Raw genomic sequence first — 23,666 nt, 5'->3', positions numbered from 1 at the left:
ATGACCCCACTTAAAGTATACTGTGTAAGACATTATTTGATATGTCTTCTATACACTTACAATGTAGCGACATGATGAGCTACTCGCAAATAGTATGAAGTACAGCAGAAGTGTCACTAGAATATTCCACGTGCACTTCAGCTTTGGTGTACTCTTTCAGTACTTCAATACAGACTTTCATCAAACTGGTCTCTTTTATATGATATTGCAGTACAGTGTAGTGTTATTATACTAAAGCACCTTTGTGTGTGTGTGTGTATATACACTGTATCATGTTTGACATATTTACACACTTGTAACGTAGGCTTGAGTGTTTCAGTCTGTTTAATTGCACGGGGATGACTTCTGGAATCTCCCACTCCAAGATTGATACAGTTGGAAGTGGTAATTGTACGTTGACCTTTGTGTGAAACGGAAACAAGTCGACTAGCAGATATTGAATCCATAATGAATGTGTAAACGTGTTAGGAAATAGCTGAAGGGATGTGGAGTTAATTGAATTAGACAGAGCTGGAGCACCGCTCTAGTGATTTCACTCTGAAACTGCTGCTCACACTAAGACGAGCTGAAGCCATAATCTGCCTGGCTGCTCTCAAAATGATTGTTAGAAAATATTGTGTGCATCGCCATAACGCTGTGGTGTATAGCCTCCCTCCCAGAGTCATTCTGAAGAGGTCTATAGCCCTGGAATAGGATGCATATTTCTAAACTGCCTTTGTCTTTGCGTCAAAGGAAGAGGGAGCATGTACACAAACTCCACATGATGGTATGTTCATTCAAATGAGCACCATCCACTTGTACAGAGCAACTAAATAAAGGTAACTGCCAAAATAAAGGTAACACCAACATGGTGTGTTAATAGGGCGTTGGGGCCACCACCAGCCAGAACAGCTTCAGTGCACCTTGGGTACCAATGTTCTACAAGTGTCTGTAACTCTATTGGAGGGATTCGACATTCTCCCACAAAAAAATTCCACTTGTTGGTGGTGGTGGAAAATGTCTCAGGAAGCCGCTCCAGAATCTACCATAAGTGTTCAATTTGGTTAAGATCTTGTGACACACACACAACTTCCTATGCTCCTTTGAGACCCCTCTTTTAAAGTCACTGAGATCTCTTCAAGCCATGGTAGCCAAAATAATAACTGGGCATTTTTAAACGTGATGGGATGTTAATTGCTTAATTAACTCAGGAATCACACCTGTGTGGATGCATCTTCTTTCTACATGCACTATTTTAACATGGTCATTTAACCGACGCTCTTCTCCAGAGTGCATCCATTTTCATACTGGTCACCCGTGGGAATAGAACACCCAACCCTGGCACTGCAAGAGCCATGTTCTTCCAACTGAGCCACACTTTATATCCCTCATTTACTCAAGAGTTTATATTTTGGGAGTTACCTGTACAAACGCAACAATGCTTGGCCTTTCATTTCATCATGTTTGGCGCCATCTCCTGGTAACCTTGTGGTAGATCTGTGGTTTACAGGGAAGTACTTCTGGCTCAGAGTAATCAAACAGACTGAATATTACCAGAGGGGAATATATATGAAAAAAATAAACAAGAAACAGGACAGGGTAATAGACTTTAATCTCCGTTCAAAGCACTTGTGTACAGTATTCAAAATGCTGCTTATTTCACAGTTAAAACAAAAGACTACTTGACGTTAGAGCAATGTTTAGAAAAAAAACTCCCTCTATGTACAGTCATTCACATTTGACAGTTCCAAGCAAAGATATTACATTTGATTTTGAAATGTACATATACACATATGCTACAAATGCCAGAGAAGAAATAATGGAGTGCATTTATACAAGTTTTAAAGAAGCAGACCAGTATTGAGTCGAGCTGAAAGTGATGTTGCTTTTTACAAGCTTTTTTTGTTTTTTGTTACAGTGGTCTTGTGTTCATTTCAGAATGAAACTCAACAGGGAAACAGACTTGCGTTACGGAGTGTTTATGATTCCTTTTTAACATTATAGCGCACGTGTCGGCGACAGTATATAACAGCACTATTTGTGGACCCTGTGTGGTTAAAAACATGGCACGGTCTGCAGACAAGAGGATAACACGCAACCATGACTAAAGGACACAACCCTAACTTGAGTCAAGTGTAAATTAAACCTTTTCATAAATCCATGCACTTATGTCAGTAGAGAACATTCACAAAAGTTGAGTAACTTAGCGCACAACATATCTCAAGTTAGGATCTGATCAACAACCAATTTCTGACCCGTCCATTTCCCAGTGAAGGAACATAGACCTAACAATCTCAGACACTGCAGTCATAAACCCAGAAAACAGACATGTTGATTATCATTAAATAAAGCCACATCAAAAATAAGAGGCATGCTCAAAACAAAAGTGAACACAGAGTTAAGACAGGCATATACTGTAATGCCTGGCTGACTTCCCAGTGTGTGGTTTCTTCGCTACAGTTGATGGGGTTGACTTAACATGCGGAGGGCTGCACCGGTCAGGAGCAACAGTAGGATTTGGGGAGGCATAGGTCTGCAGACTCGCAGTCGCTTCCTGAAAGGTGCCTTGAAATGCGGTTCTCACAGGTGCTAGCACCCCATAGGACACCGGCTGCAAGTCTGCAGACTGATACCGTCGGCATGGAAGTGCTGAGTATGAATGGAAAAATATATAGTCCGTCTAGATATCCGAAATGGCACCATATTCCCTATACACTGTGCCCCATAGGACCTGGTCAAAAGTAGTGCACTATGTAGGGAATAGGGTGCTATTTCAGCAGCCTATCAAGGTGGTCTCTTCATTCAGGCATCTGTACAGTGACCGCACAGACCTGCCCTGACTAACGTTGAATCTGTTTTAACACACTCCTAACATACTCTCCAAGACCTCCCAGTCAGAAAACAGTTCATCACTTAAATGGGTATAAAACTGCACTTTAAAAAGTAAATATTGTACATTATCAATATTATTATTTGTAAATGGAAAAATACAATGTGCAATTATGTACAAGCAAAAAAAAAAAAAAAAAAAAAAAAAAAAAAAAAAAATCAGCACTTTGGTATAGGTTGGTTTTTACCTAGTAGATGAACTTTGTGTCGTAAAGAACTTCCAGAACCAAGCAGCACATACATTATAAACAAACACTGTTAGAATCTTTCAGACAAAGATACTTTCAAGACACTCACTACCAAAGCCATTGGTCCTCCAATCATAGGTCTTACCTCAGTTGTCTCACAGGCAATTCCAGTAAACCTTGTCAGACAATTCACCCTGAATTTCATTCCGCTGCTCTAACGATCGCTACATACATTCAGTCTGAAACTGCCATCCTAGAAGTTGTTTGTGTGACTTCAAAATGAGGGGCGTTGTACAAAACAAATTAATCAGCGATTGAATCGGCTAACAAAATCTAACCAGAGTATCAAAGTTGATAACGTCATCCATGTAGGCCCGGATCTGGCCCAACCCATCAATTTCTGGGACCAATCAGAACGGTCAGAATGCGTTCACATTCTAGAAATCATCAGGGAGGGAAGCAAATCCACACTTATCATGGAGAAGAAACTTCAGTTGGCCGGAGTGTTGTGGATGGGTAGCCAGGCAACAATAACCAGATTACGCCTATAACCCTCGACTTAAAATCACTTCCAATGGTGACGCCATTGAACACCAACTCTCCATTGAAAGTGCCTTTTAGTCCAGGATTAGGCTGAGTCTAGCCAAATGCAACTGCCCCATGAGGTTACATGGTAAAACAAAAAGTGAATCTAAACGACTTTATACAGTGAACATAACATAGTCAATGACTAGGGCGCGGAGGGTTTCCGGACCACAAGGCCCCAGGCCCAGAGTTTCTCCTGGTCAGAGTTTTTCCAGGAAATACTCCTGGCCGTCATCATGACGACAACATTTCCCACGAATCAAACTACAGCCCAGTTACGGTAGGGAATGCGGACGTTGTTTCAGTCAGGTGACCAGAATGTAAACCAGATGGATGCCCTCCTGTTTGTTACCTAGGAGAAAGTACGTAAGTGAATCTAACCATTCGACCAACAAATATTTATTGGTGACTATACCAGATGCACCAACACATATTTGTAACTTGCTACATAGCCTCTACCATTAAACCAACCGATATAATGGTGACTAAATAATCAATGGACCAGCGAGCCCAGACAAGAGATGTATATATCCAATAGGAATGGCTCGGAGTGAGCCCACACACACTAATATTCCCAGTCAGTCAGCAGCACAACAGAGGAGACAAGTTACAGAGTTGGTCCAGGTCTCCCCTGTTGTGAGTTACCCCTGTGGGCGGGCACAGACTGGGGTGAGAGATGTTACTGGAATGTCACACTGAATTCGCCATACGTTACATGGCACTGTTTTCATTTGGTTGTTCTTAACAAAAATAGCCATGATAGTTTTTTTTCCTTTTTCTTCTTGCATATTTCTAGACATTTTGGAGGACTGGGTCTTAAAGACTTTAGTCTTTATGAAGAAGTGCATGGTTCTAGGCTTCTATAGCGAGCTAGGTAGGGCTCTGTCTGTAGCAGTGATGCTATGGAGTTGGCCCTGTGGAGTGTCAATGGATGGTGAGTCATGGTTTCTAACAGCTATCAGTTCTCAAAAGGGTTCTATGAGTTCTAATATAGTTCTATGAGTTCTAATATAGTTCTATGAGTTCCCATAGGGTTCTATGAGTCTCTAGTGAGTGCCGAATGAAATCCACAGGAAGTGTGGACTAGGCTCTCTCCGGGTCTTCTTTCCGACACCCCCTAGAGGGCACTCTACGGTGGACATGAGGACCAGATAGGGAGAAGGACTTTTATTCTGGAAAGTTCAGCGCTGCAACTTCTGGCTTCATCTTGAAGTACTGGCTGAAGCGAAGGACTGCGTATCTGAAACGAGCGAGCCAATGTACGTCAACGTTAGTAACAAGATATCAAGTGACACTGCGTCATAAGAAGACAAGATGCTGCGTAAGGGCATAACATCAGAAGGTCAGAAGTAAGCATTCAAAGTGAAACAAAGTACTCAACAACTTACATTACTACAGAAACTATAAATATGCTACATCTGCTATGGCTGTAATGTCATGTCTTTGAGAGCTTGGGACTATCTGCATTATGGGCAAAATTGAGTTATTGACTAAGCCTTGTTCTGTTCAATGTTATCTACCTATATAGTACTCTAAATACCCCAATTCAAGTTGAAATGAATACAATATAAAAATTGCTGACACCATTCAAACCAATGAGGGTTCGGAACTCTAAAGCCAAGTATCTCAGAACCATATTTTTGCAGATAGAACCTTAGTGCCAAGCTCTCGACTTGTCTCCAGATAAAAACGTACATTTTTGAAGCCACTTACCCCAGGAAGTCAAAATCAATGGTGGAGAACTCTGCCTGAATCAGAGCCCATAGGCCCCAGAAGAAATGAGATGCCTGGAGAAAGGGGGAAAGAAATGGGGGATAGTCATGTTATTTAATATGGGTCAGTGTTCATGGTCCTGATAGGAATGGAAATATTTAACCAACACCATTGTCACACCAAACACAACAAATCCCATAGTGACAACCAACAAAGGTGTTGTCTACAGCTCAAACAGACCGAAACCAAGGCTACCACTTCTATCTACAGTAAACATACGTGAGTGTAGTTACCAAAGGAGGAGGTAGGGCAAGTCTCAGGTGGTGTTGGGATCATCGCCCAGGAGGGTGCTACTATTGACTGTGCAAAATGAGAATTCTAGAATGTAGCTTTCCAGGACAAGGAGGCTGCTGTAGTCTCCCTACTTCAAAACCTTATACAGCACGCTTCTGTTGCAGTTTGTTAAGCCTATGGATTTGCAGCCCTACCTCCTATGTATAGCTAATGTATGGATAATAACCCCAGGGACTCTATTGTCCATAACGAGGCTTAAGTCTTCTCATTCGTTGTAGAAATAAGTCAATCTAGTATGGTCCCTCCTTTGATCTTTGAAAGCAGTGCAGCGCTTCGATTGCTATTCAAACGCGTCGGACCTTTCTTCAGCTAAGCTGTAGAGTAAAGTACTCTGATAAATTACCATTATTGCACTTCTGTTGAACAGCAAACAGGCAGACGGTCAATTAGAAATATTTACAAAGCTCTCTCTCCTGCTTCGTTTGTGTCTCATTTGCAAGTCTACTACGTGTTTCTTTCAAAGTTCTCCTCTGATTTTCAATTCCCAGGGTACATACAGTTGAAGTCAGAAGTTTACATACACTTAGGTTGGAGTCATTAAAACTCGTTTCTCAACAACTCCACAAATGTATTATTAACAAACTATAGTTTTGGCAAGTCGGTTAGGACATCTACTTTGTGCATGACACAAGTAATTTTCCCAGCAATTGTTTACAGACAGATTATTTCACTTATAATTCACTGTATCACAATTCCAGTGGGTCAGAAGTTCACATACACTAAATTGACTGTGCCTTTAAACAGCTTGGAAAATTCCAGAAAATGATGTCATGGCTTTAGAAGATTTTGATAGGCTAATTGACATAATTTGAGTCAATTGAAGATGTACCTGTGGATGCATTTCAAGGCCTGCCTTCAAACTCAGTGCCTCTTTGCTTGACATCATGGGAAAATCAAAAGAAATCAGCCAAGAACTCAGAAAAGAAATTGTAGACCTCCACAAGTCTGGTTCATCCTTGGGCGCAATTTCCAAACACCTGAAGGTACCACGTTCATCTGTACAACCAATAGTACGCAAGTATAAACACCATGGGTCCACGCAGCCGTCATACCGATCTGGAAGGAGACGCGTTCTGTCTCCTAGAGATGAACGTCATTTGGTGCGAAAAGTGCAAATCAATCCCAGAACAACAGCAAAGGACCTTGTGAAGATGCTGGAGGAAACAGGTACAAAAGTATCTATATCCACAGTAAAACGAGTCCTATATCGACATAACCTGAAAGGCCGCTCAGCTAGGAAGAAGCCACTGCTCCAAAACCGCCATAAAAAAGCCAGATTACGGTTTGCAACTGCACATGGGGACATAGATCGTACTTTTTGGAGAAATGTCCTCTGGTCTGATGAAACAAACTAGAACTGTTTGGCCATAATGACCATCGTTATGTTTGGAGGAAAAAGGGGGAGGCTTGCAAGCCGAAGAACACCATCCCAACCGTGAAGCACGGTGGTGGCAGCATCATGTTGTGGGGGTGCTTTGCTGCAGGAGGGACTGGTGCACAAATGTATTATTAACAAACTATAGTTTTGGCAAGTCGGTTAGGACATCTACTTTGCATGACAACTGCATCACTTTGTGCAGTCACAAAATATATGGCATCATGAGGAAAGGAAATTATGTGGATATATTGAAGCAACATCTCAAGACATCAGTCAGGAAGATAAAGCTTGGTCGCAAATGGGTCTCCCAAATGGACAACAACCCCAAGCATACTTCCAAAGTTGCGGCAAAATTGCTTAATGACAACAAAGTCAAGGTATTGGAGTGGCCATCACAAAGCCCTGATCTCAATCCAATAGAAAATTTGTGGGCAGAACTGAAAAAGCGCGTGCGAGCAAGGAGGCCTACAAACCTGACTCAGTTACACCAGCTCTGTCAGGAGGAATGGGCTAAATTCATCCAACTTATTGTGGGAAGCTTGTGTCAAAACATTTGACCCATTTAAAAGGCAATACTAACAAATACTAATTGAGTGTATGTAAACTTCTGACCCACTGGGAATGTGATTGAAGAAATAAAAGCTGAAATAAATCACTCTCCACTATTATTCTGACGTTTCACATTCTTAAAATAAAGTTGTGATCCTAACTGACTTAAGACAGGGAATTTTTACTAGGATTAAATGTCAGGAATTGTGAAAATCTGAGTTTAAATGTATTTGGCTAAGGTGTATGTAAACTTCCGACTTCAACTGTACCTTCTAGATGTGTCTACGTGTTCAGGGAAACAATCTCTGCTAGGTACCAGGGGAGACAGTTCTACACAATAGACTACACTGCCTTAACTATTGATTAAAGGTCCAACCAATTAAACTTGAGCGATTCACCCTAACACACACATCCTTGTGCAATTGATTTGTGCTGGGAACATTGTGTCGTTTCTCTGAAAGAAGTGAGCGGAGAAGAGCGGAGGGGATCACTGCTTGGCCCTTTGACCTGAGAACATCAAACAGACGGAGATGACTGGCATTGAAGATCTCCGTGTGAAAAGCTTCAAAAGAGCCTTTCAACTTTACCTAGGAACGCCCCTGACTGATTTACCTGTGTCAAAGTCTCACTAAACATCGGTCTAATACTTAATCTTCTAAACAAAACTCAGATAAAAATGTGACAAAACGTACGAAGGTTCACCAACTTCGTCTTGGGCGTAAACCACAGATTAACCACGCAAAGAAGGAGACGTGAACTCACCAGGGAGAAGCGGTTGACCTGTACATAGAGCACCTCCACCTCTGTCTCAGTGACCTCTGACCCTTGACCTTTGTGTTCCTTATAGGCCTCCAGGTAGGAGCGCAGCCACTGCAGCTGCAAACTCCGCTCTGGGTAGTGGCTGTAGTCCACCTCATTCAGGCCTACACAGGACACACACGCGCCAACACAAGCTTAACACACTGACCATAATAATGTCATTTAGCAGATGCTTTTATCCAAAGCAGTCATATTTTCAGAGTGGTCCTGGGATTTTTATTTATTTAACTAGGCAAGTCAGTTGAACTAATTCTTATTTACAATGACAGCCTAGGAACAGTGGGTTAACTGCCTTGTTCAGGGGCAGAACGACAGATTTTTACTTTGTCAGCTCGGGGATTCGATCCAGCAACCTTTCGGTTACTGGCCCAACACCCTAACCACTAGGCTACCTGCCGGAATAGAACCCACTATCCTGGCATCGCCATGCTCTACCAAGCTACAGAGGACCACAACACATACTGTACAGGCAGCACTTTATAAAATGACCATTCGCACTTGGCAAAGTTACCCCACACACACACACAAACTCTTACCTGCAAATTCATTGAAGTGGTTCCCAATGTCATAGGCTTGGTAATTGTACCCAGCGTATTCGTAGTCAATGAACTTGACATTTTCTGAAAGGAGCAGAGAGAGGAAGGTTTGTTTAGTACAGGAAAAGAGACCAGTCACATTATTAATGATAAAGTTGTGCATTATTAACCCATTATCATCCCTCTCTCTAGTCTAAGTGGTGCTGATGCCTCACTGACAACCTACTGGAAATACTGTAGGCCTCTGGGGTGGAGGAGTAAGAGTTTGCATGTTGAAGGGAAGTGAGAATGTTTAGAGAAAACAAAGTTGACACAAATGCAGACACATACAAAGTCGGCAGACAGACAGACATATAGGCCTAATTGATGCAGACATGCAGTTCGCCTGGTCCCAAACAGGTAAATGTGTTTTAGCCGATTCCTCTGACTAGCGTGGTCATGACAGTGGTTGTCATGTTATATAACAGTCAGATGAGTTAGCTAAAACAAAATAACATTCAGATGTAGGATCAGCTTCCACTCAGTTTGAATTTCAAAGTGTTCTGGAAAAAGTTGAGAACTGATATTTTCAAAACAGATTTTATTGTTCTCCTTCTTGGTTTCACTTCAATTTGTTCTGCCATTATGTGGGGTGATCACAATCCCAATATAGACTACAGGAACCAGTCATGTGATTGGAAAATAGATTGGATTATCCAATTCCGTAGACAAATAGTCTGTTATCAACTTTTTCCAGGAAATCTCCTGATTGGCTTCAAACAAATTAGCTCACACAGAAGCTATTATACACAGATGAATAATGTGTCATTTTTACATGTTTAGTTTGTGTTGTTGTTTGGTTCGTGAGATATGTTATGATGAGTCAAAATGTGTCATTTAAAAAAGTAAGGATGTCTATATTACTTTAAACAGTTTATATTGGGTTGGTTTGGCTCATATGCCGTTGTGGAACTTGCAGTGGAATTGATTTGGTAAAAGGTTACGCGCTGAGAAAGTGATTGTGGTGGAAAGATGGAAACAGAGGCACCATGCAGAAGGAATGTGGTGTTGGGAGGTAGAGAGATGCAACACTGCCCTCTAGCGAAGAAACAGTGTACTGCATGAGGGGATGTCAACATACAAAGCCTTACCCCCAAATCTAACTAGAAAGAGCTGTTTTAACTCTCTCCCGGGCAACAAAAAAATTACACTTTCAAATGCTTTAGGGTCTTTATCCTTTTAGCATTTGATTTACTATGCAGGTCATATTCAAGAGTGCTTGTTGAAGCACCCTAAATTCCAAATGATGTGTGTTTGTCACAGTACAATTTCACATACAGTGTGTGTATGAGTGTTTTGGTGTGTGTTTCTGAGGTTGACTTAGTAAAGACACGTGAGATGGTTACCGGACGCCGGGCGGTCCTAGCAGGACACAACAGAACACCTCCAGTCAGTGGCTAGTAGCCCTGTACAGCAGACGAAAAGGTTTGGGCAAACTCACATCCAATCACACACACACACACACACACAGACAGACACAAACACACACTCTCTCACACATTCACACACAACCAGTCACACAAACTGCAGAAACTGCCAAGTCTCTCCTCTCCTTCGGTCTCTCACACTAAGCTAAACTCTGATTGGTCCACGTGGGACCCAATGGCACGACACCTCCCTGCTCCTATGTAAATGAGATAATTGAGTGGCTTCCTGTTGTAAGCTAAGCACCACAGGTTTGAGTCTCAGGGACTTGGGGAAGAATTTGACTACTTCTCTCCCTTCATCACCTGACTCGACAGAGCAGAAAGATAAACAGAGCGATGAGGCCCTGGGAAAAAAAGGGAGGACACTGTTATTCAGCTGAATGAGAAACAATCCTGCTCTCTTATTGGGTGAACTGAAATGACTCTTGTAAACATCTTAAATCAGTTTCCCTAACCTTTCACTTTCGTCAGTTTCAGAGGGTAAAGCGTTTGTGTTATTGTTGGAAGGAAGAGGCTTCCCTCTGCTCTCACAGAGCGAGAGAGAGCAAGAGAGAGAGCAAGAGAGAGCAAGAGAGAGAGCAAGAGAGAGAACTAAAACTGTCGCTGAGAGACTGTGGTTGAAAGAGCTGTGTGCTCTGCCTACACTTTAACTGTAACTAGTTATGTTTACTGTGATTCTTTTTTGTTATTGCTGAAGCTTGAGGTTTCCCTCTCCTCCCTCTCATAAAACAGAACAGAGCAACCCTGTCACCATGTAAGCCAGGTGTGGTCTAGCACTGGGTTGGATAACAGTATGGTAAAGAGCTAGCACTGCAAGAGTCATCAGTCACTGAGTGAAAGTAATAAGAGCAAATGGTGCACTGAGCTAGCTAACACAGAGCGGCCAGTCACTGTCTGAGTGAAAGGAGTGAGATAGCGCCTACTGCTGCTCTGAGCGGAGAGCTGTGGCGTTGAACAGTGGTGTGTTCTGAACTGGGTCTGCCTGTCTGTCAACCCTCCCTCTGGCTGGCCAGCCGCTCCCGCCTGTCACTCCTAGGAGAGAAAAGCTGGGCACAAGGAGCTGTGAGATCACCCCGCCCCTTGCTGAACAGATCAGCGAAGGGGTAAACAGCGCTCTCCCTCAATCCCATGGTTTCTCAGGTAAAAATCAGCTGAATCCCTCCCCCTCACCTTAGCCTCAGGTAAGAATGCTCTCCCCTTCACCTTAGCCTCAGGTAAGAATGCTCTCCCCCTCACCTTAGCCTCAGGTAAGAATGCTCTCCCCCTCACCTTAGCCTCAGGTAAGAATGCTCTCCCCCTCCACCCTCAGGTAAAAACACTCACCACTCCCTCTGCAACCATTGGCCACCTGGCAGGTCTGGTCTGAGAGACCATTTCTACTTGCATCCGCTTTGAACACGGGCGGCCGTTAGTACCAAAGGCATTCACAACACAAACAAAACAGCATTCCCAAAGGACCACAAATAAAAACATGTATTGATGAAAATTAAAATGGGCTACGGAGCTCCCTCCCTTCCCACCCTTAGCTAGCATGACATGATGGGCAAAGCCTGTCGGCTCTGTGATGGTAGTTGACTACACAAGATGCACTAAAGCCAGGGCCCTGTTCAGTAGAGCAAAACAGGAGAAAACACTTTGAAACAGAAACCAAAATAAGCCAATTTAACAAGTTAGGGTACTTCATACCTCCTAGGCTTCACAATGTTCTCTCAAATGTTTTACCTACTGAACACTATGGTCAGTCCTTCCTGTGGTTTGTGGCTTGTGACTGGGAGAATGCCGTGCAAAGCAGTAGTGCAGTGCCTCAAATCTATTTTAACTCCAGAACTAAACAAATTCAATTTCTCCTCATTTCTCTTCACTGTGGAAAATCAGAATTTCAGTCGACTTCCTGAATGGACTTAATTTAAAAATGGAATTGACCCCAAACTCTGGTGCAGTATATGAAATCAGGCCTACCTGTGACTGGGTAGTGGTGGACAGTACAATAGTAGCTAGGTGCAGTGCAGTATGTTTGGGCATGCAGGGTGAGACTCACCTCCTTCCTGATTATAGATTATGTTCTTACACAGCAGGTCGTTGTGGCAGAGGACTACAGGAGAGCCCAGCACAGACAGACTCTGCTGCATCCACACCATCTCTTCCCTCAGTCGCCTTCGACTAGGCACCTCACTGTTTAACCTGGGGATGGAGAGAGAGGGTGGAGGCAGAACGAGAGAAAGGAGGAAAGAGAGAGATTACACTTTACAGAAGTACACAGGGAAAGAAGTAGGTGTTGCGCAATCTCAGAGGTACAGTAGTATTGTTCCATATCGGACCAATAAAAGAAGAGGGTTGGAATCTACTAGAAAACAGACATCAGTCAAGAGTAAACTCATTAATACATAATCTCAGATCAATAAACTACGACTGCATAGGAGTCTTTTATAGGCTTGAAACTCCAAGCATAGTGCATAATCTCCAATCCACATGACTTTATTAAAACCGTCAACATACCGAACTAAAAAAACGGTACAGTATTTTTTATTTAACTAGGCAACCGTACATATTGTTCATGAATAGTGGGTGTGGTTTGACAACATACCGAACTAAAAGGGTACAGTATTTTTTATTTAACTAGGCAACCGTACATATTGTTCATGAATAGTGGGTGTGGTTTGAGTGACAGAGGGCTCGTCCTCTTCAGGTAAACACACCTGGTGAAACTGTGAGGAATGGCAGACACTCACTGTGCAACCGCTCAGGCATGCCAGAGGTCACAGGACAAGCATCTCTCATATAACGCTAGTGTTCCATTCAGGAGCTTCCTGATGGAAAGTTCCAGACTAGAGCCCCGGGGAGTTTCCTCATCACTATGTAAACAGACCGTACCTAGAAAAACTCCTGGCCCCATTAATGTCATAAAGTAGGAAATAGGTGGAGGAAAAATATTCAAGCATCAATAATATGTTTTATAACTTTAAAAAGGTATTGATGAGAAACCTCCAACAGATTTCATGTGTCCCTACTAAGATATCACAGTCCTCCTACCTAGACCATGACTATGTCCCAATATCTCTTTTTTTTTTTTTTTTTTTTTTTTATAAATAAATTTTATCCCCTTTTCTCCCCAATTTTTGTGGTATCCAATCGCTAGTAATTACTATCTTGTCTCATCGCTACAACTCCCGTACGGGCTCGGGAGAGACGAAGGTCGAAAGCCATGCGTCCTCCGAAGCACAACCCAACCAAGCCGCACTGCTTCTTTAACACAGCGCGCCTCCAACCCGGAAGGCAGCCGCACCAATGTGTCGGAGGAAACACCGTGCACCCGCCCCCCTCGGTTAGCGCGCACTGCGCCCGGCCCGCCACAGGAGTCGCTGGAGCGCGATGAGACAAGGATATCCCTACCGGCCAAACCCTCCCTAACCCGGACGACGCTGTGCCAATTGTGCGTCGCCCCACGGACCTCCCGGTCGCGGCCGGCTGCGACAGAGCCTGGGCGCGAACCCAGAGACTCTGGTGGCGCAGTTAGCACTGCGATGCAGTGCCCTAGACCACTGCGCCACCCGGGAGGCCATGTCCCAATATCTCAACTAGCATACTATTCAGGGTGCATGGCATGAATACACCAACACAGGCCTTCATACTCCGTACCATGCACGTTTGGATATTGGGACCCAGTTCATTTCTTTATCTACACCACTCACCTCATGTTCATCTCTGGGTCTTGGAAGAACTTGGGCACCAGGGCGAAGTACTTGCCCATTGTCAGCCACAGGTCTGACTGGGGCACCCATCCGTTGTGAGCATGTATGGCATGGTACTTAGACAGCTGCCTCGCGATGAGCCTGTAGGGTGGTGGAAGCGATGTGAGTTGGCGATAGGGAGTTTTGAGAGGAGGGTCCAAATTCTAGAGGCCAAGACTGTAAAACTCTTACTTCAGTATTGGCTTATACACTAGAGGCCATATTTGTAAAGAATACCATATGTTAATGAAAGTCAGGTCATAGGAGAAACCCAAGACTGTCAACTCACTAAGCTTAAGGTGAGTTTACACCTACGGGTGAGGTGTACCTGATATTGGACACATGTGAACTGAATGCATAGCCCTGGAGCGCTTGGGCTTTAGAGAAAGAACAGGTTAGCTAAAGAATGGTTCTGTGAGCATAGATCCAGGATGAGCTTTCAATCACACTTCTGACCTGTAACCGTCTATGTCCCACGTTTCTACTGCTAGGAATGATCCTCGAAGGAACAAGTCACATAACCTTTCCTTACTGACTCACCCATATATTAGGCACAGACGCACCACACCTTACATGACATTGCCAAAGACTATGGAATGTGTAAAGTGCAGGTGCACTGTGGTTTCAGCTGAAAATGAATTCAAAGGTGTGGTGTATGTAGAGCACTGTGTGTGTAGTGTGGGAGTAGTTCTGCTAAGATTAGGGCCTGGTAGTTGTACTGAACGAGGTGGGCTATCTGTCGCTGTACCTGGACGTGGGCAGGCTCCGGATGTGTTCAGGTTCCAGTGCCTGGCCCTGTAGGAACTCATAGCAGAGGCCGTTGTTGAAGGTACAGTAGAGACGCGGGGCGCAGCGGTGTGCGTGGAGCGTCCGGAAACTCTTCACCTCGTTCTCCCGGTCCACAAACAGCTCCGTCTTGTTGCCATAGATACGCACCAGGACCACATCCTGCATGACCCCACCCACGTAGCAGCCTAGCAACTTATTGGTGATTCCATCTGTGAAGAACTGATAGAGGAAAAAGAGATGATTGGTAGACAAATTGCAATTGGGTATCATCATCATCATCACATCCAATGCCTCAGTATAAAATAAATATATAAACTCCTCTCACTGTCAACTGCGTTTATTTTCAGCAAACTTAACATGTGTAAATACTTGTATGAACATAACAAGATTCAACAACTGAGACAAACTGAACAAGTTCCACAGACATGTGACTAACAGAAATGGAATAATGTGTCCCTGAACAAATGGGGGGTCAAAATCAAAAGTAACAGTCAGTATCTGGTGTGGCCACCAGCTGCATTAAGTACTGCAGTGCATCTCCTCCTCGTGGACTGCACCAGATTTGCCAGTTCTGGCTGTGAGATGTTACCCCACTCTTCCACCAAGGCACCTGCAAGTTCCCAGACATTTCTGGGGGGAATGGCCCACGCCTTCACCTTCCGATCCAAAAGGTCCCAGACATGCTCAATGGGATTGAGATCCGGGCTCTTTGCTGGCCATGGCAGAACACTGACATTCCTGTCTTGCAGGACATAATGCACAGAACGAGCAGTATGGCTGGTGGCATTGTCATGCCGGAGGGTCATGTCAGGATGAGCCTGCAGGAAGGGTAACACATGAGGGAGGAGGATGTCTTCCCTGAAACGCACAGCGTTGAGATTGCCTGCATTGACAACAAGCTCAGTCCGATGATGCTGAGAGACACCGCCCCAGACCATGACGGACCCTCCACCTCCAAACCGATCCAGGCCTCGGTGTAGAGTACAGGGTACAGGCCTCGGTGTAACGATAAACACGAATCTGACAATCACCCCTGGTGAGACAAAACAGTGACTCGTCAGTGAAGAGCACATCTTGCCAGTCCTGTCTGGTCCAGCGACGGTGGGTTTGTGCCCACAGGCGATGTTGTTGCCGGTGATGTAAGGCAGGTCCTCACCAGACAACAAGCCTACAAGCCCTCAGTACAGCTTCTCTCAGCCTATTGCGGACAGTCTGAGCACTGATGGAGGGATTGTACATTCCTGGTGTAACTCGGGCAGTTGTTGTTGCCATCCTATACCTGTCCGGCAGGTGTGATGTTCAGATGTACCGATCCTGTGCAGGTGTTGTTACACGTGGTCTGCCACTGCGAGGATGATCAGCTGTCCATCCTGTCTCCCTGTAGCGCTGTCTTAGGCGTCTCACAGTACGGACACTGCAATTCTTTGCCCTGGCCACATCTGCAGTCCTCATGCCTCCTTGCATCATGCCTAAGGCACGTTCACACAGATGAGCAGGGGCCCTGGGCATCTTTCTTTTGGTGTTTTTCAGAGTCAGTAGAAAGGCCCCTTTAGTGTCCTACGTTTTTATAACTGTGACCTTAATTGCCTATCGTCTGTAAGCTGTTAGTGTCTTAACGACCGTTCCACAGGTGCATGTTCATGAATTGTTTATGGCTCATTGAACAAGCATGGGAAACAGTGATTAAACCCTTTACAATGAAGATCTGTGAAGTTATTTGGATTTTTACAAATTATCTTTGAAAGACAGGGTCCTGGAAAAGGGATGTTTTTTTTTTTGCTGAGTTTATTTAGGACAATTCACTCCGTTATTTATAGGCTTATGTCCAGTCATGCCGGTTTTCATAACAGGGATGGCTATAGGCCCCTATTATATAGCAGATTTACTACAGGTTCAGTTGACTTCCTGTTAGGTAGGCAGCTTTCTTATCTTTCTATTAATACTACAGATGAGGACCTTTCTAAATACGAATATGCCAACAAGTGCGGTCCTCTGGACCTCTACCATCCACTAACAGTATGCTGCCACCTACTGTAGTATAATTTTCATCCTGGGACTGAATTCTATGGTTCCTTTTATAGGTTGTGAATTGATTTCAGATCTGATGGGAAAACAAAAGGACCCCAGAATGCATTGATTGAAAAGAGGAATTGTCTGGGTGGGTTTAAACCCAATGGTTGTTTTCATCCCCAATGAAAACTGGAACATTTCTGTGGGGGGGGGGGGCGGGCATTCCACCCCTAATCGCATACACTATCAGGGATTGACCATGAGCGTAGAGGCATGTCCGGAATTTTATTTTGCAGGCGCAAGCAATGGCTGGCATGTGCCGAGTCCTTGCTTTGTGGATGCAAATAGACAGTGTGGTTGTGTGTGTGTCTACCCTGCCCACAACACCCCCCCTAGAGCTGGGTTTACATAGAGAAACCACACCCCCATTCTGTGTTCATCAAGATGACCACTCCCCCCCCTTCAATTATGTTTTTATTTAGGAGGTGGAAACTGAAATTGTCCCGCTCTTGTATGGTCACCGAGTCTTACCATACCGCCCGTTTTTACTATCAGCATGCATGACAGGCTTGTTCTATTTGTTTACATAAGCTAGGTGGTGTAAACCTGTGTGGTGGGTTAGTGAACGTTTGTCATGAACAAACCACATGACTAGTGAGTCATAAGACCAGTTAATGGAAAACCCAATTTCCTGATGCAAATTGCCAACTAGGCTATGTTTCCATTCTCAGAAGTGTGTTCACCATTTAGACTAGCCCAACTTTAATCACGAAGAGCCCGGGAGAAACTCGGACTACCTTGTTACTCGGTTGGGAATTGCCAAGGACCTCACAATACGATATCATATCTTCAAGATAAAAGAATAAATAAGACTAACAATCCTCAAAATTGTATTAGTCTTAGCAGAAGTCCCAGAGAATCCCTCCCTTCTGACCACAGCTCTCCCCAAAACAGTTACAGTGCACAAAACAGACCAGGCAAAAATTCATACTTTTAAACATCCCGTGGTCCATTTGCCAAGTACCTCAACTCCTCCAGAGCTGAGCTCAGACTAGAGCTTTTTTATTTTTTTTAATGAACCTCCGACTCCTTCGAGTCGCTATGTGGAGATACTTAAAAAATGTAAACTCATAAACCCTTACCGAGTACCTGTTTGTCCTCTGTTGTTGCGTACCTTTGTTTGCTGAAATCCATATTTTTTAATAAAATGTTAATCAAATAAAACCACAGACCATTTCCTTGTTGAGATTCAATTGGCACATGTGCATTCGCTGTTGTGGCAATGAATGCAAATGCAGTGATCCTCAAGTGCGACACTTAAAGGGACATTTCTTAACTGTTCAACTTCATCTCCAGCACGACCCCAACATCCACATACAGTGCATTCAGAAAGTATTCAGACCCCTTGACTTTTTCCACATTGTTACATTATAGCCATATTCTAAAATGTATTAAATAGTTCCCCCCCCCTCAATCTACACACAATACCCCATAATATCAAAACAAAAACATGTTTATAGAATTTTTGCAAATGTATTATAAATGTAAAAAAATGTAATATCACATAAGACCCTTTACTCAGTACTTTGTTGAAGCTGCTTTGGTAGCAATTACATCCTCAAGTCTTCTTGGGTATGACGTTACAAGCTTGGCACCCCTGTATTTGGGGAGTTTCTCCCATTCTTCTCTGCAGATCCTCTCAAGCTCTGTCAGGCTGGATGGGGAGCGTAGCTGCACAGTTATTTTCAGGTCTCTCAAGAGATGTTCAATCCGGTTCAAATCCGAGCTCTGGATGGGCCACTCAAGGACATTCAGAGACTTTTCCTGGCACCACTCGAGTTGTCTTGGCTGTGTGCTTAGGGTCGTTATCCTGTTGGGAGGTGAGCCTTTACCCCAGACTGAGGTCCTGAATGCTCTGGAACAGGTTTTCGTCAAGGATCTCTGTACTTTGCTCTGTTCATCTTTCCCACAATCCTGACTAGCCTCCCAGTCCCTGCCGCTGAGAAACATCCCCACAGCATGATGCTGCCACCACCATGCTTCACCGTAGGGATGGTGCCAGGTTTCCTCCAGACATGACGCTTGGCATTCAGGCCAAAGAGTTCAATCTTGGTTTCATCAGACCAGAGAATCTTGTTTCTCATGGTCAGAGTCCTTTAGCAGGCTGTCATGTGCCTTTTACTGAGGAGTGGCTTCAGTCTGGCCACTCTACCATAAAGGTCTGATTGGTGGAGTGCTGCAGAGATGGCTGTCCTTCTGGAAGGTTCTCCCATCTCCACAGAGGAACTCTGCAGCTCTGTCAGAGTGATCATCGGGTTCTTGGTCACCTCCCTGACCAAGGTCCTTCTCCCCCAATTGATCAGTTTGGCCAGGCAGCCAGCTCCAGGAAGAGTCTTGGTGGTTCCAAACTTCTTCACAGATGTTGATGGGGTGGTGTTGAATATGAAGTGAAAGAATTGACATTTTCCTTTAAAGGTGCGCTATGCATTAATCACTCCACCTTTTCCTGGTTGCTAAAATTTTAATAGTTCACTTAATGTGACAAAACAAGCACGTATAGTGTAGAGTCATTGTACCATCTAAACCGCTGTGAAATCTATTTTCCATAACCCCCCAAAAATAATTTATCCGTTTGAAGCTGGTGTACAAAACAAAGTAAAATAATCAAAAACCAAACTTAACGGGAAGCATAGAAAAAGTGCACATAGAACACTACCACTTTCAATGAAAATGACAGATCTATAAAACTCACATTTCTATGTGAATTTAGTCAGGTTGCCCAAAGTGACATACTGCAACTTTAAAAGGAGAGTCATTTTAGGTTGTAATTACATGATTGGTTTAAGTCATTACACTATTGATAAAAAAATTATTTGCCCACTTTATAATATAATAATTAATGCATAATGTAATAATGAGCCAAAACTATTGCTTTGTGTTTGGCATATTTATTAAATTATCAGCATGTATTACATTATAAATGCAAACGTTATAAAATTAGTAGGAGCCCATTACATTATTGGTAGTTATTACATTATCAGTTGCTACAGGGTTTAAGAATTTACCATTTTAAAGAATCAAAGCATATACTCAAGAGTCGGAGGTTAATTTAAAAAGAAAACTTGTCTGCTTACCTCATTCATAGATGCGAACTACTTTAGTGCCCATTGGTGATAGGTGAAGTTTTGCTGCAATATGCAACTTTTTGGGCGACCCCATTAAATGTACACAGAAATGTGCGTTATAGTTCTGTCAGTCTACGACGCGGTAGATCTGTTCTATGTGCGCTATTTCTATGCTTCCCGTTTTTCCTTTTGTACACCAGCTTCAAACAGCTCAAAATACAATATTTTTGGTTATGGAAAATAGATTTCACAGCGGTTTTAGGTAGTACAATGACTACACTATACGTGCTTGTTTTGTCAACAACCAGGAAATGGTTGAGCGATTTCTGCATAGTACATCTTCACGAGTCCCAACTCTTGCTCTAGTCTAAACAATAACACGCATCGTTACGGCGGTACTGTTCTGGAAAGAATACGGAACGTATCGTTAATATCAGCGAGTAATGAATATAGATACATTACTACACACATTTATAGGGTTAGTCTTCCCACACGGCTATATCTCCACGTTACAGCGCTTGTTTACGGAAGATGTCGCCACCTGTGCTAATTAGCCGTCTAGCGTGCTCCGAACACCAGCGTGTAAGCTAACAGGAGAGGAAGTGTAGTCCGTCAACTGGAGGCAGGCATTGAATGGATTGGTGCAAAACGGCTACAGTAAGTGGCTCTCTTTTTTTATTTTAAAGTGTATTTATCTCTGACATTAAAAGACAAGGGGTATATCAGAATGATTCGAAAACTTTTTCGAAGGCGATGATTGACGTTTTTAAAACGTTAAAACACAGCGTCGGAATTGTAGTTTACACGGGCGCCAAATGTGGGCGAATGTAATGTGGCTGAAGGGTTTTGAAGAGCTAGTCTGCGCTCAGCTCCTTGTTGGAGTTGAGGTAACGCTACTTGGCAACCAGTCCCACTACTCAATCATAGATTCCTGGAAGTTGTATCTAGTCTTGCAATCGTAGAATGGCACTTAAAATTACAATGACATAAGAAAATTTGCACCAGATCAAATGCATAGCTGGCTAGTTGTGTTTTGTGCATGATGACGCCTATAATATCCTTGAATTTGATAGATACTTTGTTGCAATCTCCTGACGTGATACAGAACGGACAGTGAGTTACTTACTGATTTTACTAGATCAGGCAAACTACGTCAAGCAAAAGGCCTATGAATTCTACTGCCTCGATACATTCGTCAATCGGCTGGTTTGAATGCTACACTGTTGCTAGCTAGCAAGTTGACGCAGCTTCTATTTAAAACGGCGCAACACCTCCAGTTTCAGAATTATGTAATAGCTGCCTGGTAAACAGTATGCGACAGATGACGACTGACTAGTCTCTTACGGTCATCGTAGAAACATATTAGAAATTAATACGTCGAATGTGACAAGTGTAATACCTTCATTTTGACCTCGGATGGTTTCCAAAACGGTCTCAGTTCCTTGATTAGTCTCAATGCACCAGATCTGTAATCGTTCTCGTCTAATGTGACATCTATTTTGGGTACAGCGGGAGCCTCGTCGGGTACATGAATGTAGTTGGCCATAATGAACGGTTCCGTCTAAATTGACAAGAAGTTCACTGTATGAGGCTGCAAATGCGTTTGTATGAACTCTTGCTTGGCTGCGGAGGTTAAAAATCTACTCGCTTCTAGTGCGGCAACGCCTCTCAGAAAATCCCACCCATAAAAATGACCGATTTGCAGTGCATACTGGGAAATTCGTGACTCACCAATCGCCATCAACCTTCTTATGATGGTCTACAATGTCAGCCATTTTAGTAAGGGAGTAAATCAACCATGGTTCGCCAGTGCTGTGATAATATATTGTGTAAAACAATGAATGTGAACCGTATATGCATTGCATGTTTGTTAGAGGAATGCCAGCCAGTTTTAGAGGAATGATTCCATAATTTTTTTGAGTTAACTGCCAATATGCCAGCATTCCATTTAAACAATGCAGTCAATCCACAGCCTTACACTGGCTGAAATTACATTTTAGTCATTTAGCAGACACTCTTATCCAGAGCGACTTACAGTAGTGAGTGTATACATTTACTACTGTTTTTCGTACTGGTCTCCAGTGGGAATCGAACACTGCAAGCACCATGCTCTACCAACTGAGCTAAATCAGTTGATGATAGGACTTAGACAAATTGTAAATGCAACAAGTAGGCCTACTGATATTGTATTATATAATACCACTCACAGCTTTCCAAGAAAACAGCATTTAAGACATTTATGTTCTGTTTACATATATTTTAGAGGCTATTTAAACAGAACAAGTGTATAAAAGCTTCATAACTGTATTTATAATTATACAACAATATTTTGGGGTGACAATATTTTATTACACAATTTCTGATATATTGCATGCCTTTTATTTTCCAGCATAAGTAAAAGCAGGAAATGCATCACCTTTGCCTCTACTGCCATTCATTAAGGCAGCCCTGGCACCTCTCTGATTCAGAGAGGTTAGGTTAAATGCGGAAGACACATTTCAGTTGAATGCATTCAGTTGTACAACTGACTAGGTATCCCCGTCTCCCTTTCCCTTCTATTTAGACTGGATTGGATTTCTCTCAGACCAAAATGGCTGCCATTTTCACTACATTCTGGCATTTTGAAGGATTATGACATAGCATATAGCCCCTCTAGTAATTTAGTAGGATCTCTATGCCCACTGTGGCAAAAATACATATAAAAGTGGGATGCATGCCAGCAAAGCCACTACACAACACTAAACAATACATTAATTGTACTATAACGGTGACAAAAGGCCCCCACAAACGGCCTACATAAAGCTGTCCCAACAGCAGTCCCAACATCTTACCACTGCTACACCTGGCTATCAGCGGAGCCTTGTCTGGCAACGAAACAGTTCATTCAGCCTCATTTACTGCCTTTAAAAAAACATAGCTGATATGGCTGACTTGCTTAAACAAATGTGGTTTTTAATGACAATTGAGATGTACAAACTATGGCATAAGGGGACGACAAGCGGATAAGAGGCAATCCGTAATTTTGATTAAGACATTAATGAGCGAGCTAGGACGGATGTAGTCAATATAACTAACTATTTGTTTAGCACTTTTGAAATGTACAGAGACAGAATTTAGAACATGGGCTGTTCTTACAATGTTCTCCCGGTACACCAAGTCAGAACCGTAGGATAAATAAAGGGGGCATATAAGCAGACAATGAAATCTCTTACAATATTAGATGATTCATTTCTCTAAAACAGGTTATAGGCTACATGTGCACCACCAAGTCAGAACAGTAGGGGAAATTAAGAGGGGTAAATAGACCAAATTATTAGGGTGAGGAACATGGGCTACTAACATCTTACTACACAACATACACTTAGTATTACTTTCTTAGCTCCGGTATACATATCTCCCTGGCATATTACATAATTTATGCAGTAGCATACAATACATTTTTGGACTCACCTTGTTGTGCTGTGCTCACTTGAACAGGAAGGTGGCTCGGCGGTCCTTCGTGGGAAAATTTTGTCATCAAAGTCTGGCATTCTCTGGATTTATGGTTCTTTCAAAACA

At 43.1% G+C, this 23,666-nt stretch overlaps 1 protein-coding gene across 1 annotated transcript; it reads right to left on the bottom strand.

The window, feature by feature from the left end:
* Positions 1–3,032: 3,032 nt before the first annotated feature.
* etnk1 (ethanolamine kinase 1) lies at positions 3,033–21,751 on the bottom strand. Its single transcript, XM_038977817.1, has 8 exons — positions 21,508–21,751; positions 14,933–15,192; positions 14,146–14,286; positions 12,495–12,637; positions 8,991–9,074; positions 8,398–8,558; positions 5,355–5,428; positions 3,033–4,881 (listed from the first exon to the last, which is right to left on the bottom strand). Exons 1-8 carry the CDS (start codon positions 21,652–21,654, stop codon positions 4,809–4,811), a joined length of 1,083 nt encoding a protein of 360 aa, XP_038833745.1. The 5' UTR covers positions 21,655–21,751; the 3' UTR covers positions 3,033–4,808.
* Between the last annotated feature and the right edge of the window lie 1,915 nt (positions 21,752–23,666).

Source organism: Salvelinus namaycush, chromosome 38 (genome assembly GCF_016432855.1).
Source record: "Salvelinus namaycush isolate Seneca chromosome 38, SaNama_1.0, whole genome shotgun sequence".
Taxonomy (NCBI): domain Eukaryota; kingdom Metazoa; phylum Chordata; class Actinopteri; order Salmoniformes; family Salmonidae; genus Salvelinus; species Salvelinus namaycush.
The sequence above is the reverse complement of the archived record's forward strand: the minus strand, read 5'-3'. Positions and strand labels throughout refer to the sequence as shown.

Bases quoted from the DNA above. Each gene is read 5' to 3' on its own strand.
- etnk1 (XM_038977817.1), bottom strand. From the start codon at position 21,654: ATGGCCAACTACATTCATGTACCCGACGAGGCTCCCGCTGTACCCAAA. The intron at 9,075-12,494 runs GTGAGTCTCACC...TGCTCCTTTCAG, and splicing joins AATCTATAATCAGGAAGGAG to AAAATGTCAAGTTCATTGAC. The intron at 4,882-5,354 runs GTAAGTGGCTTC...CGCTCGTTTCAG, and splicing joins ATTGATTTTGACTTCCTGGG to ATACGCAGTCCTTCGCTTCA.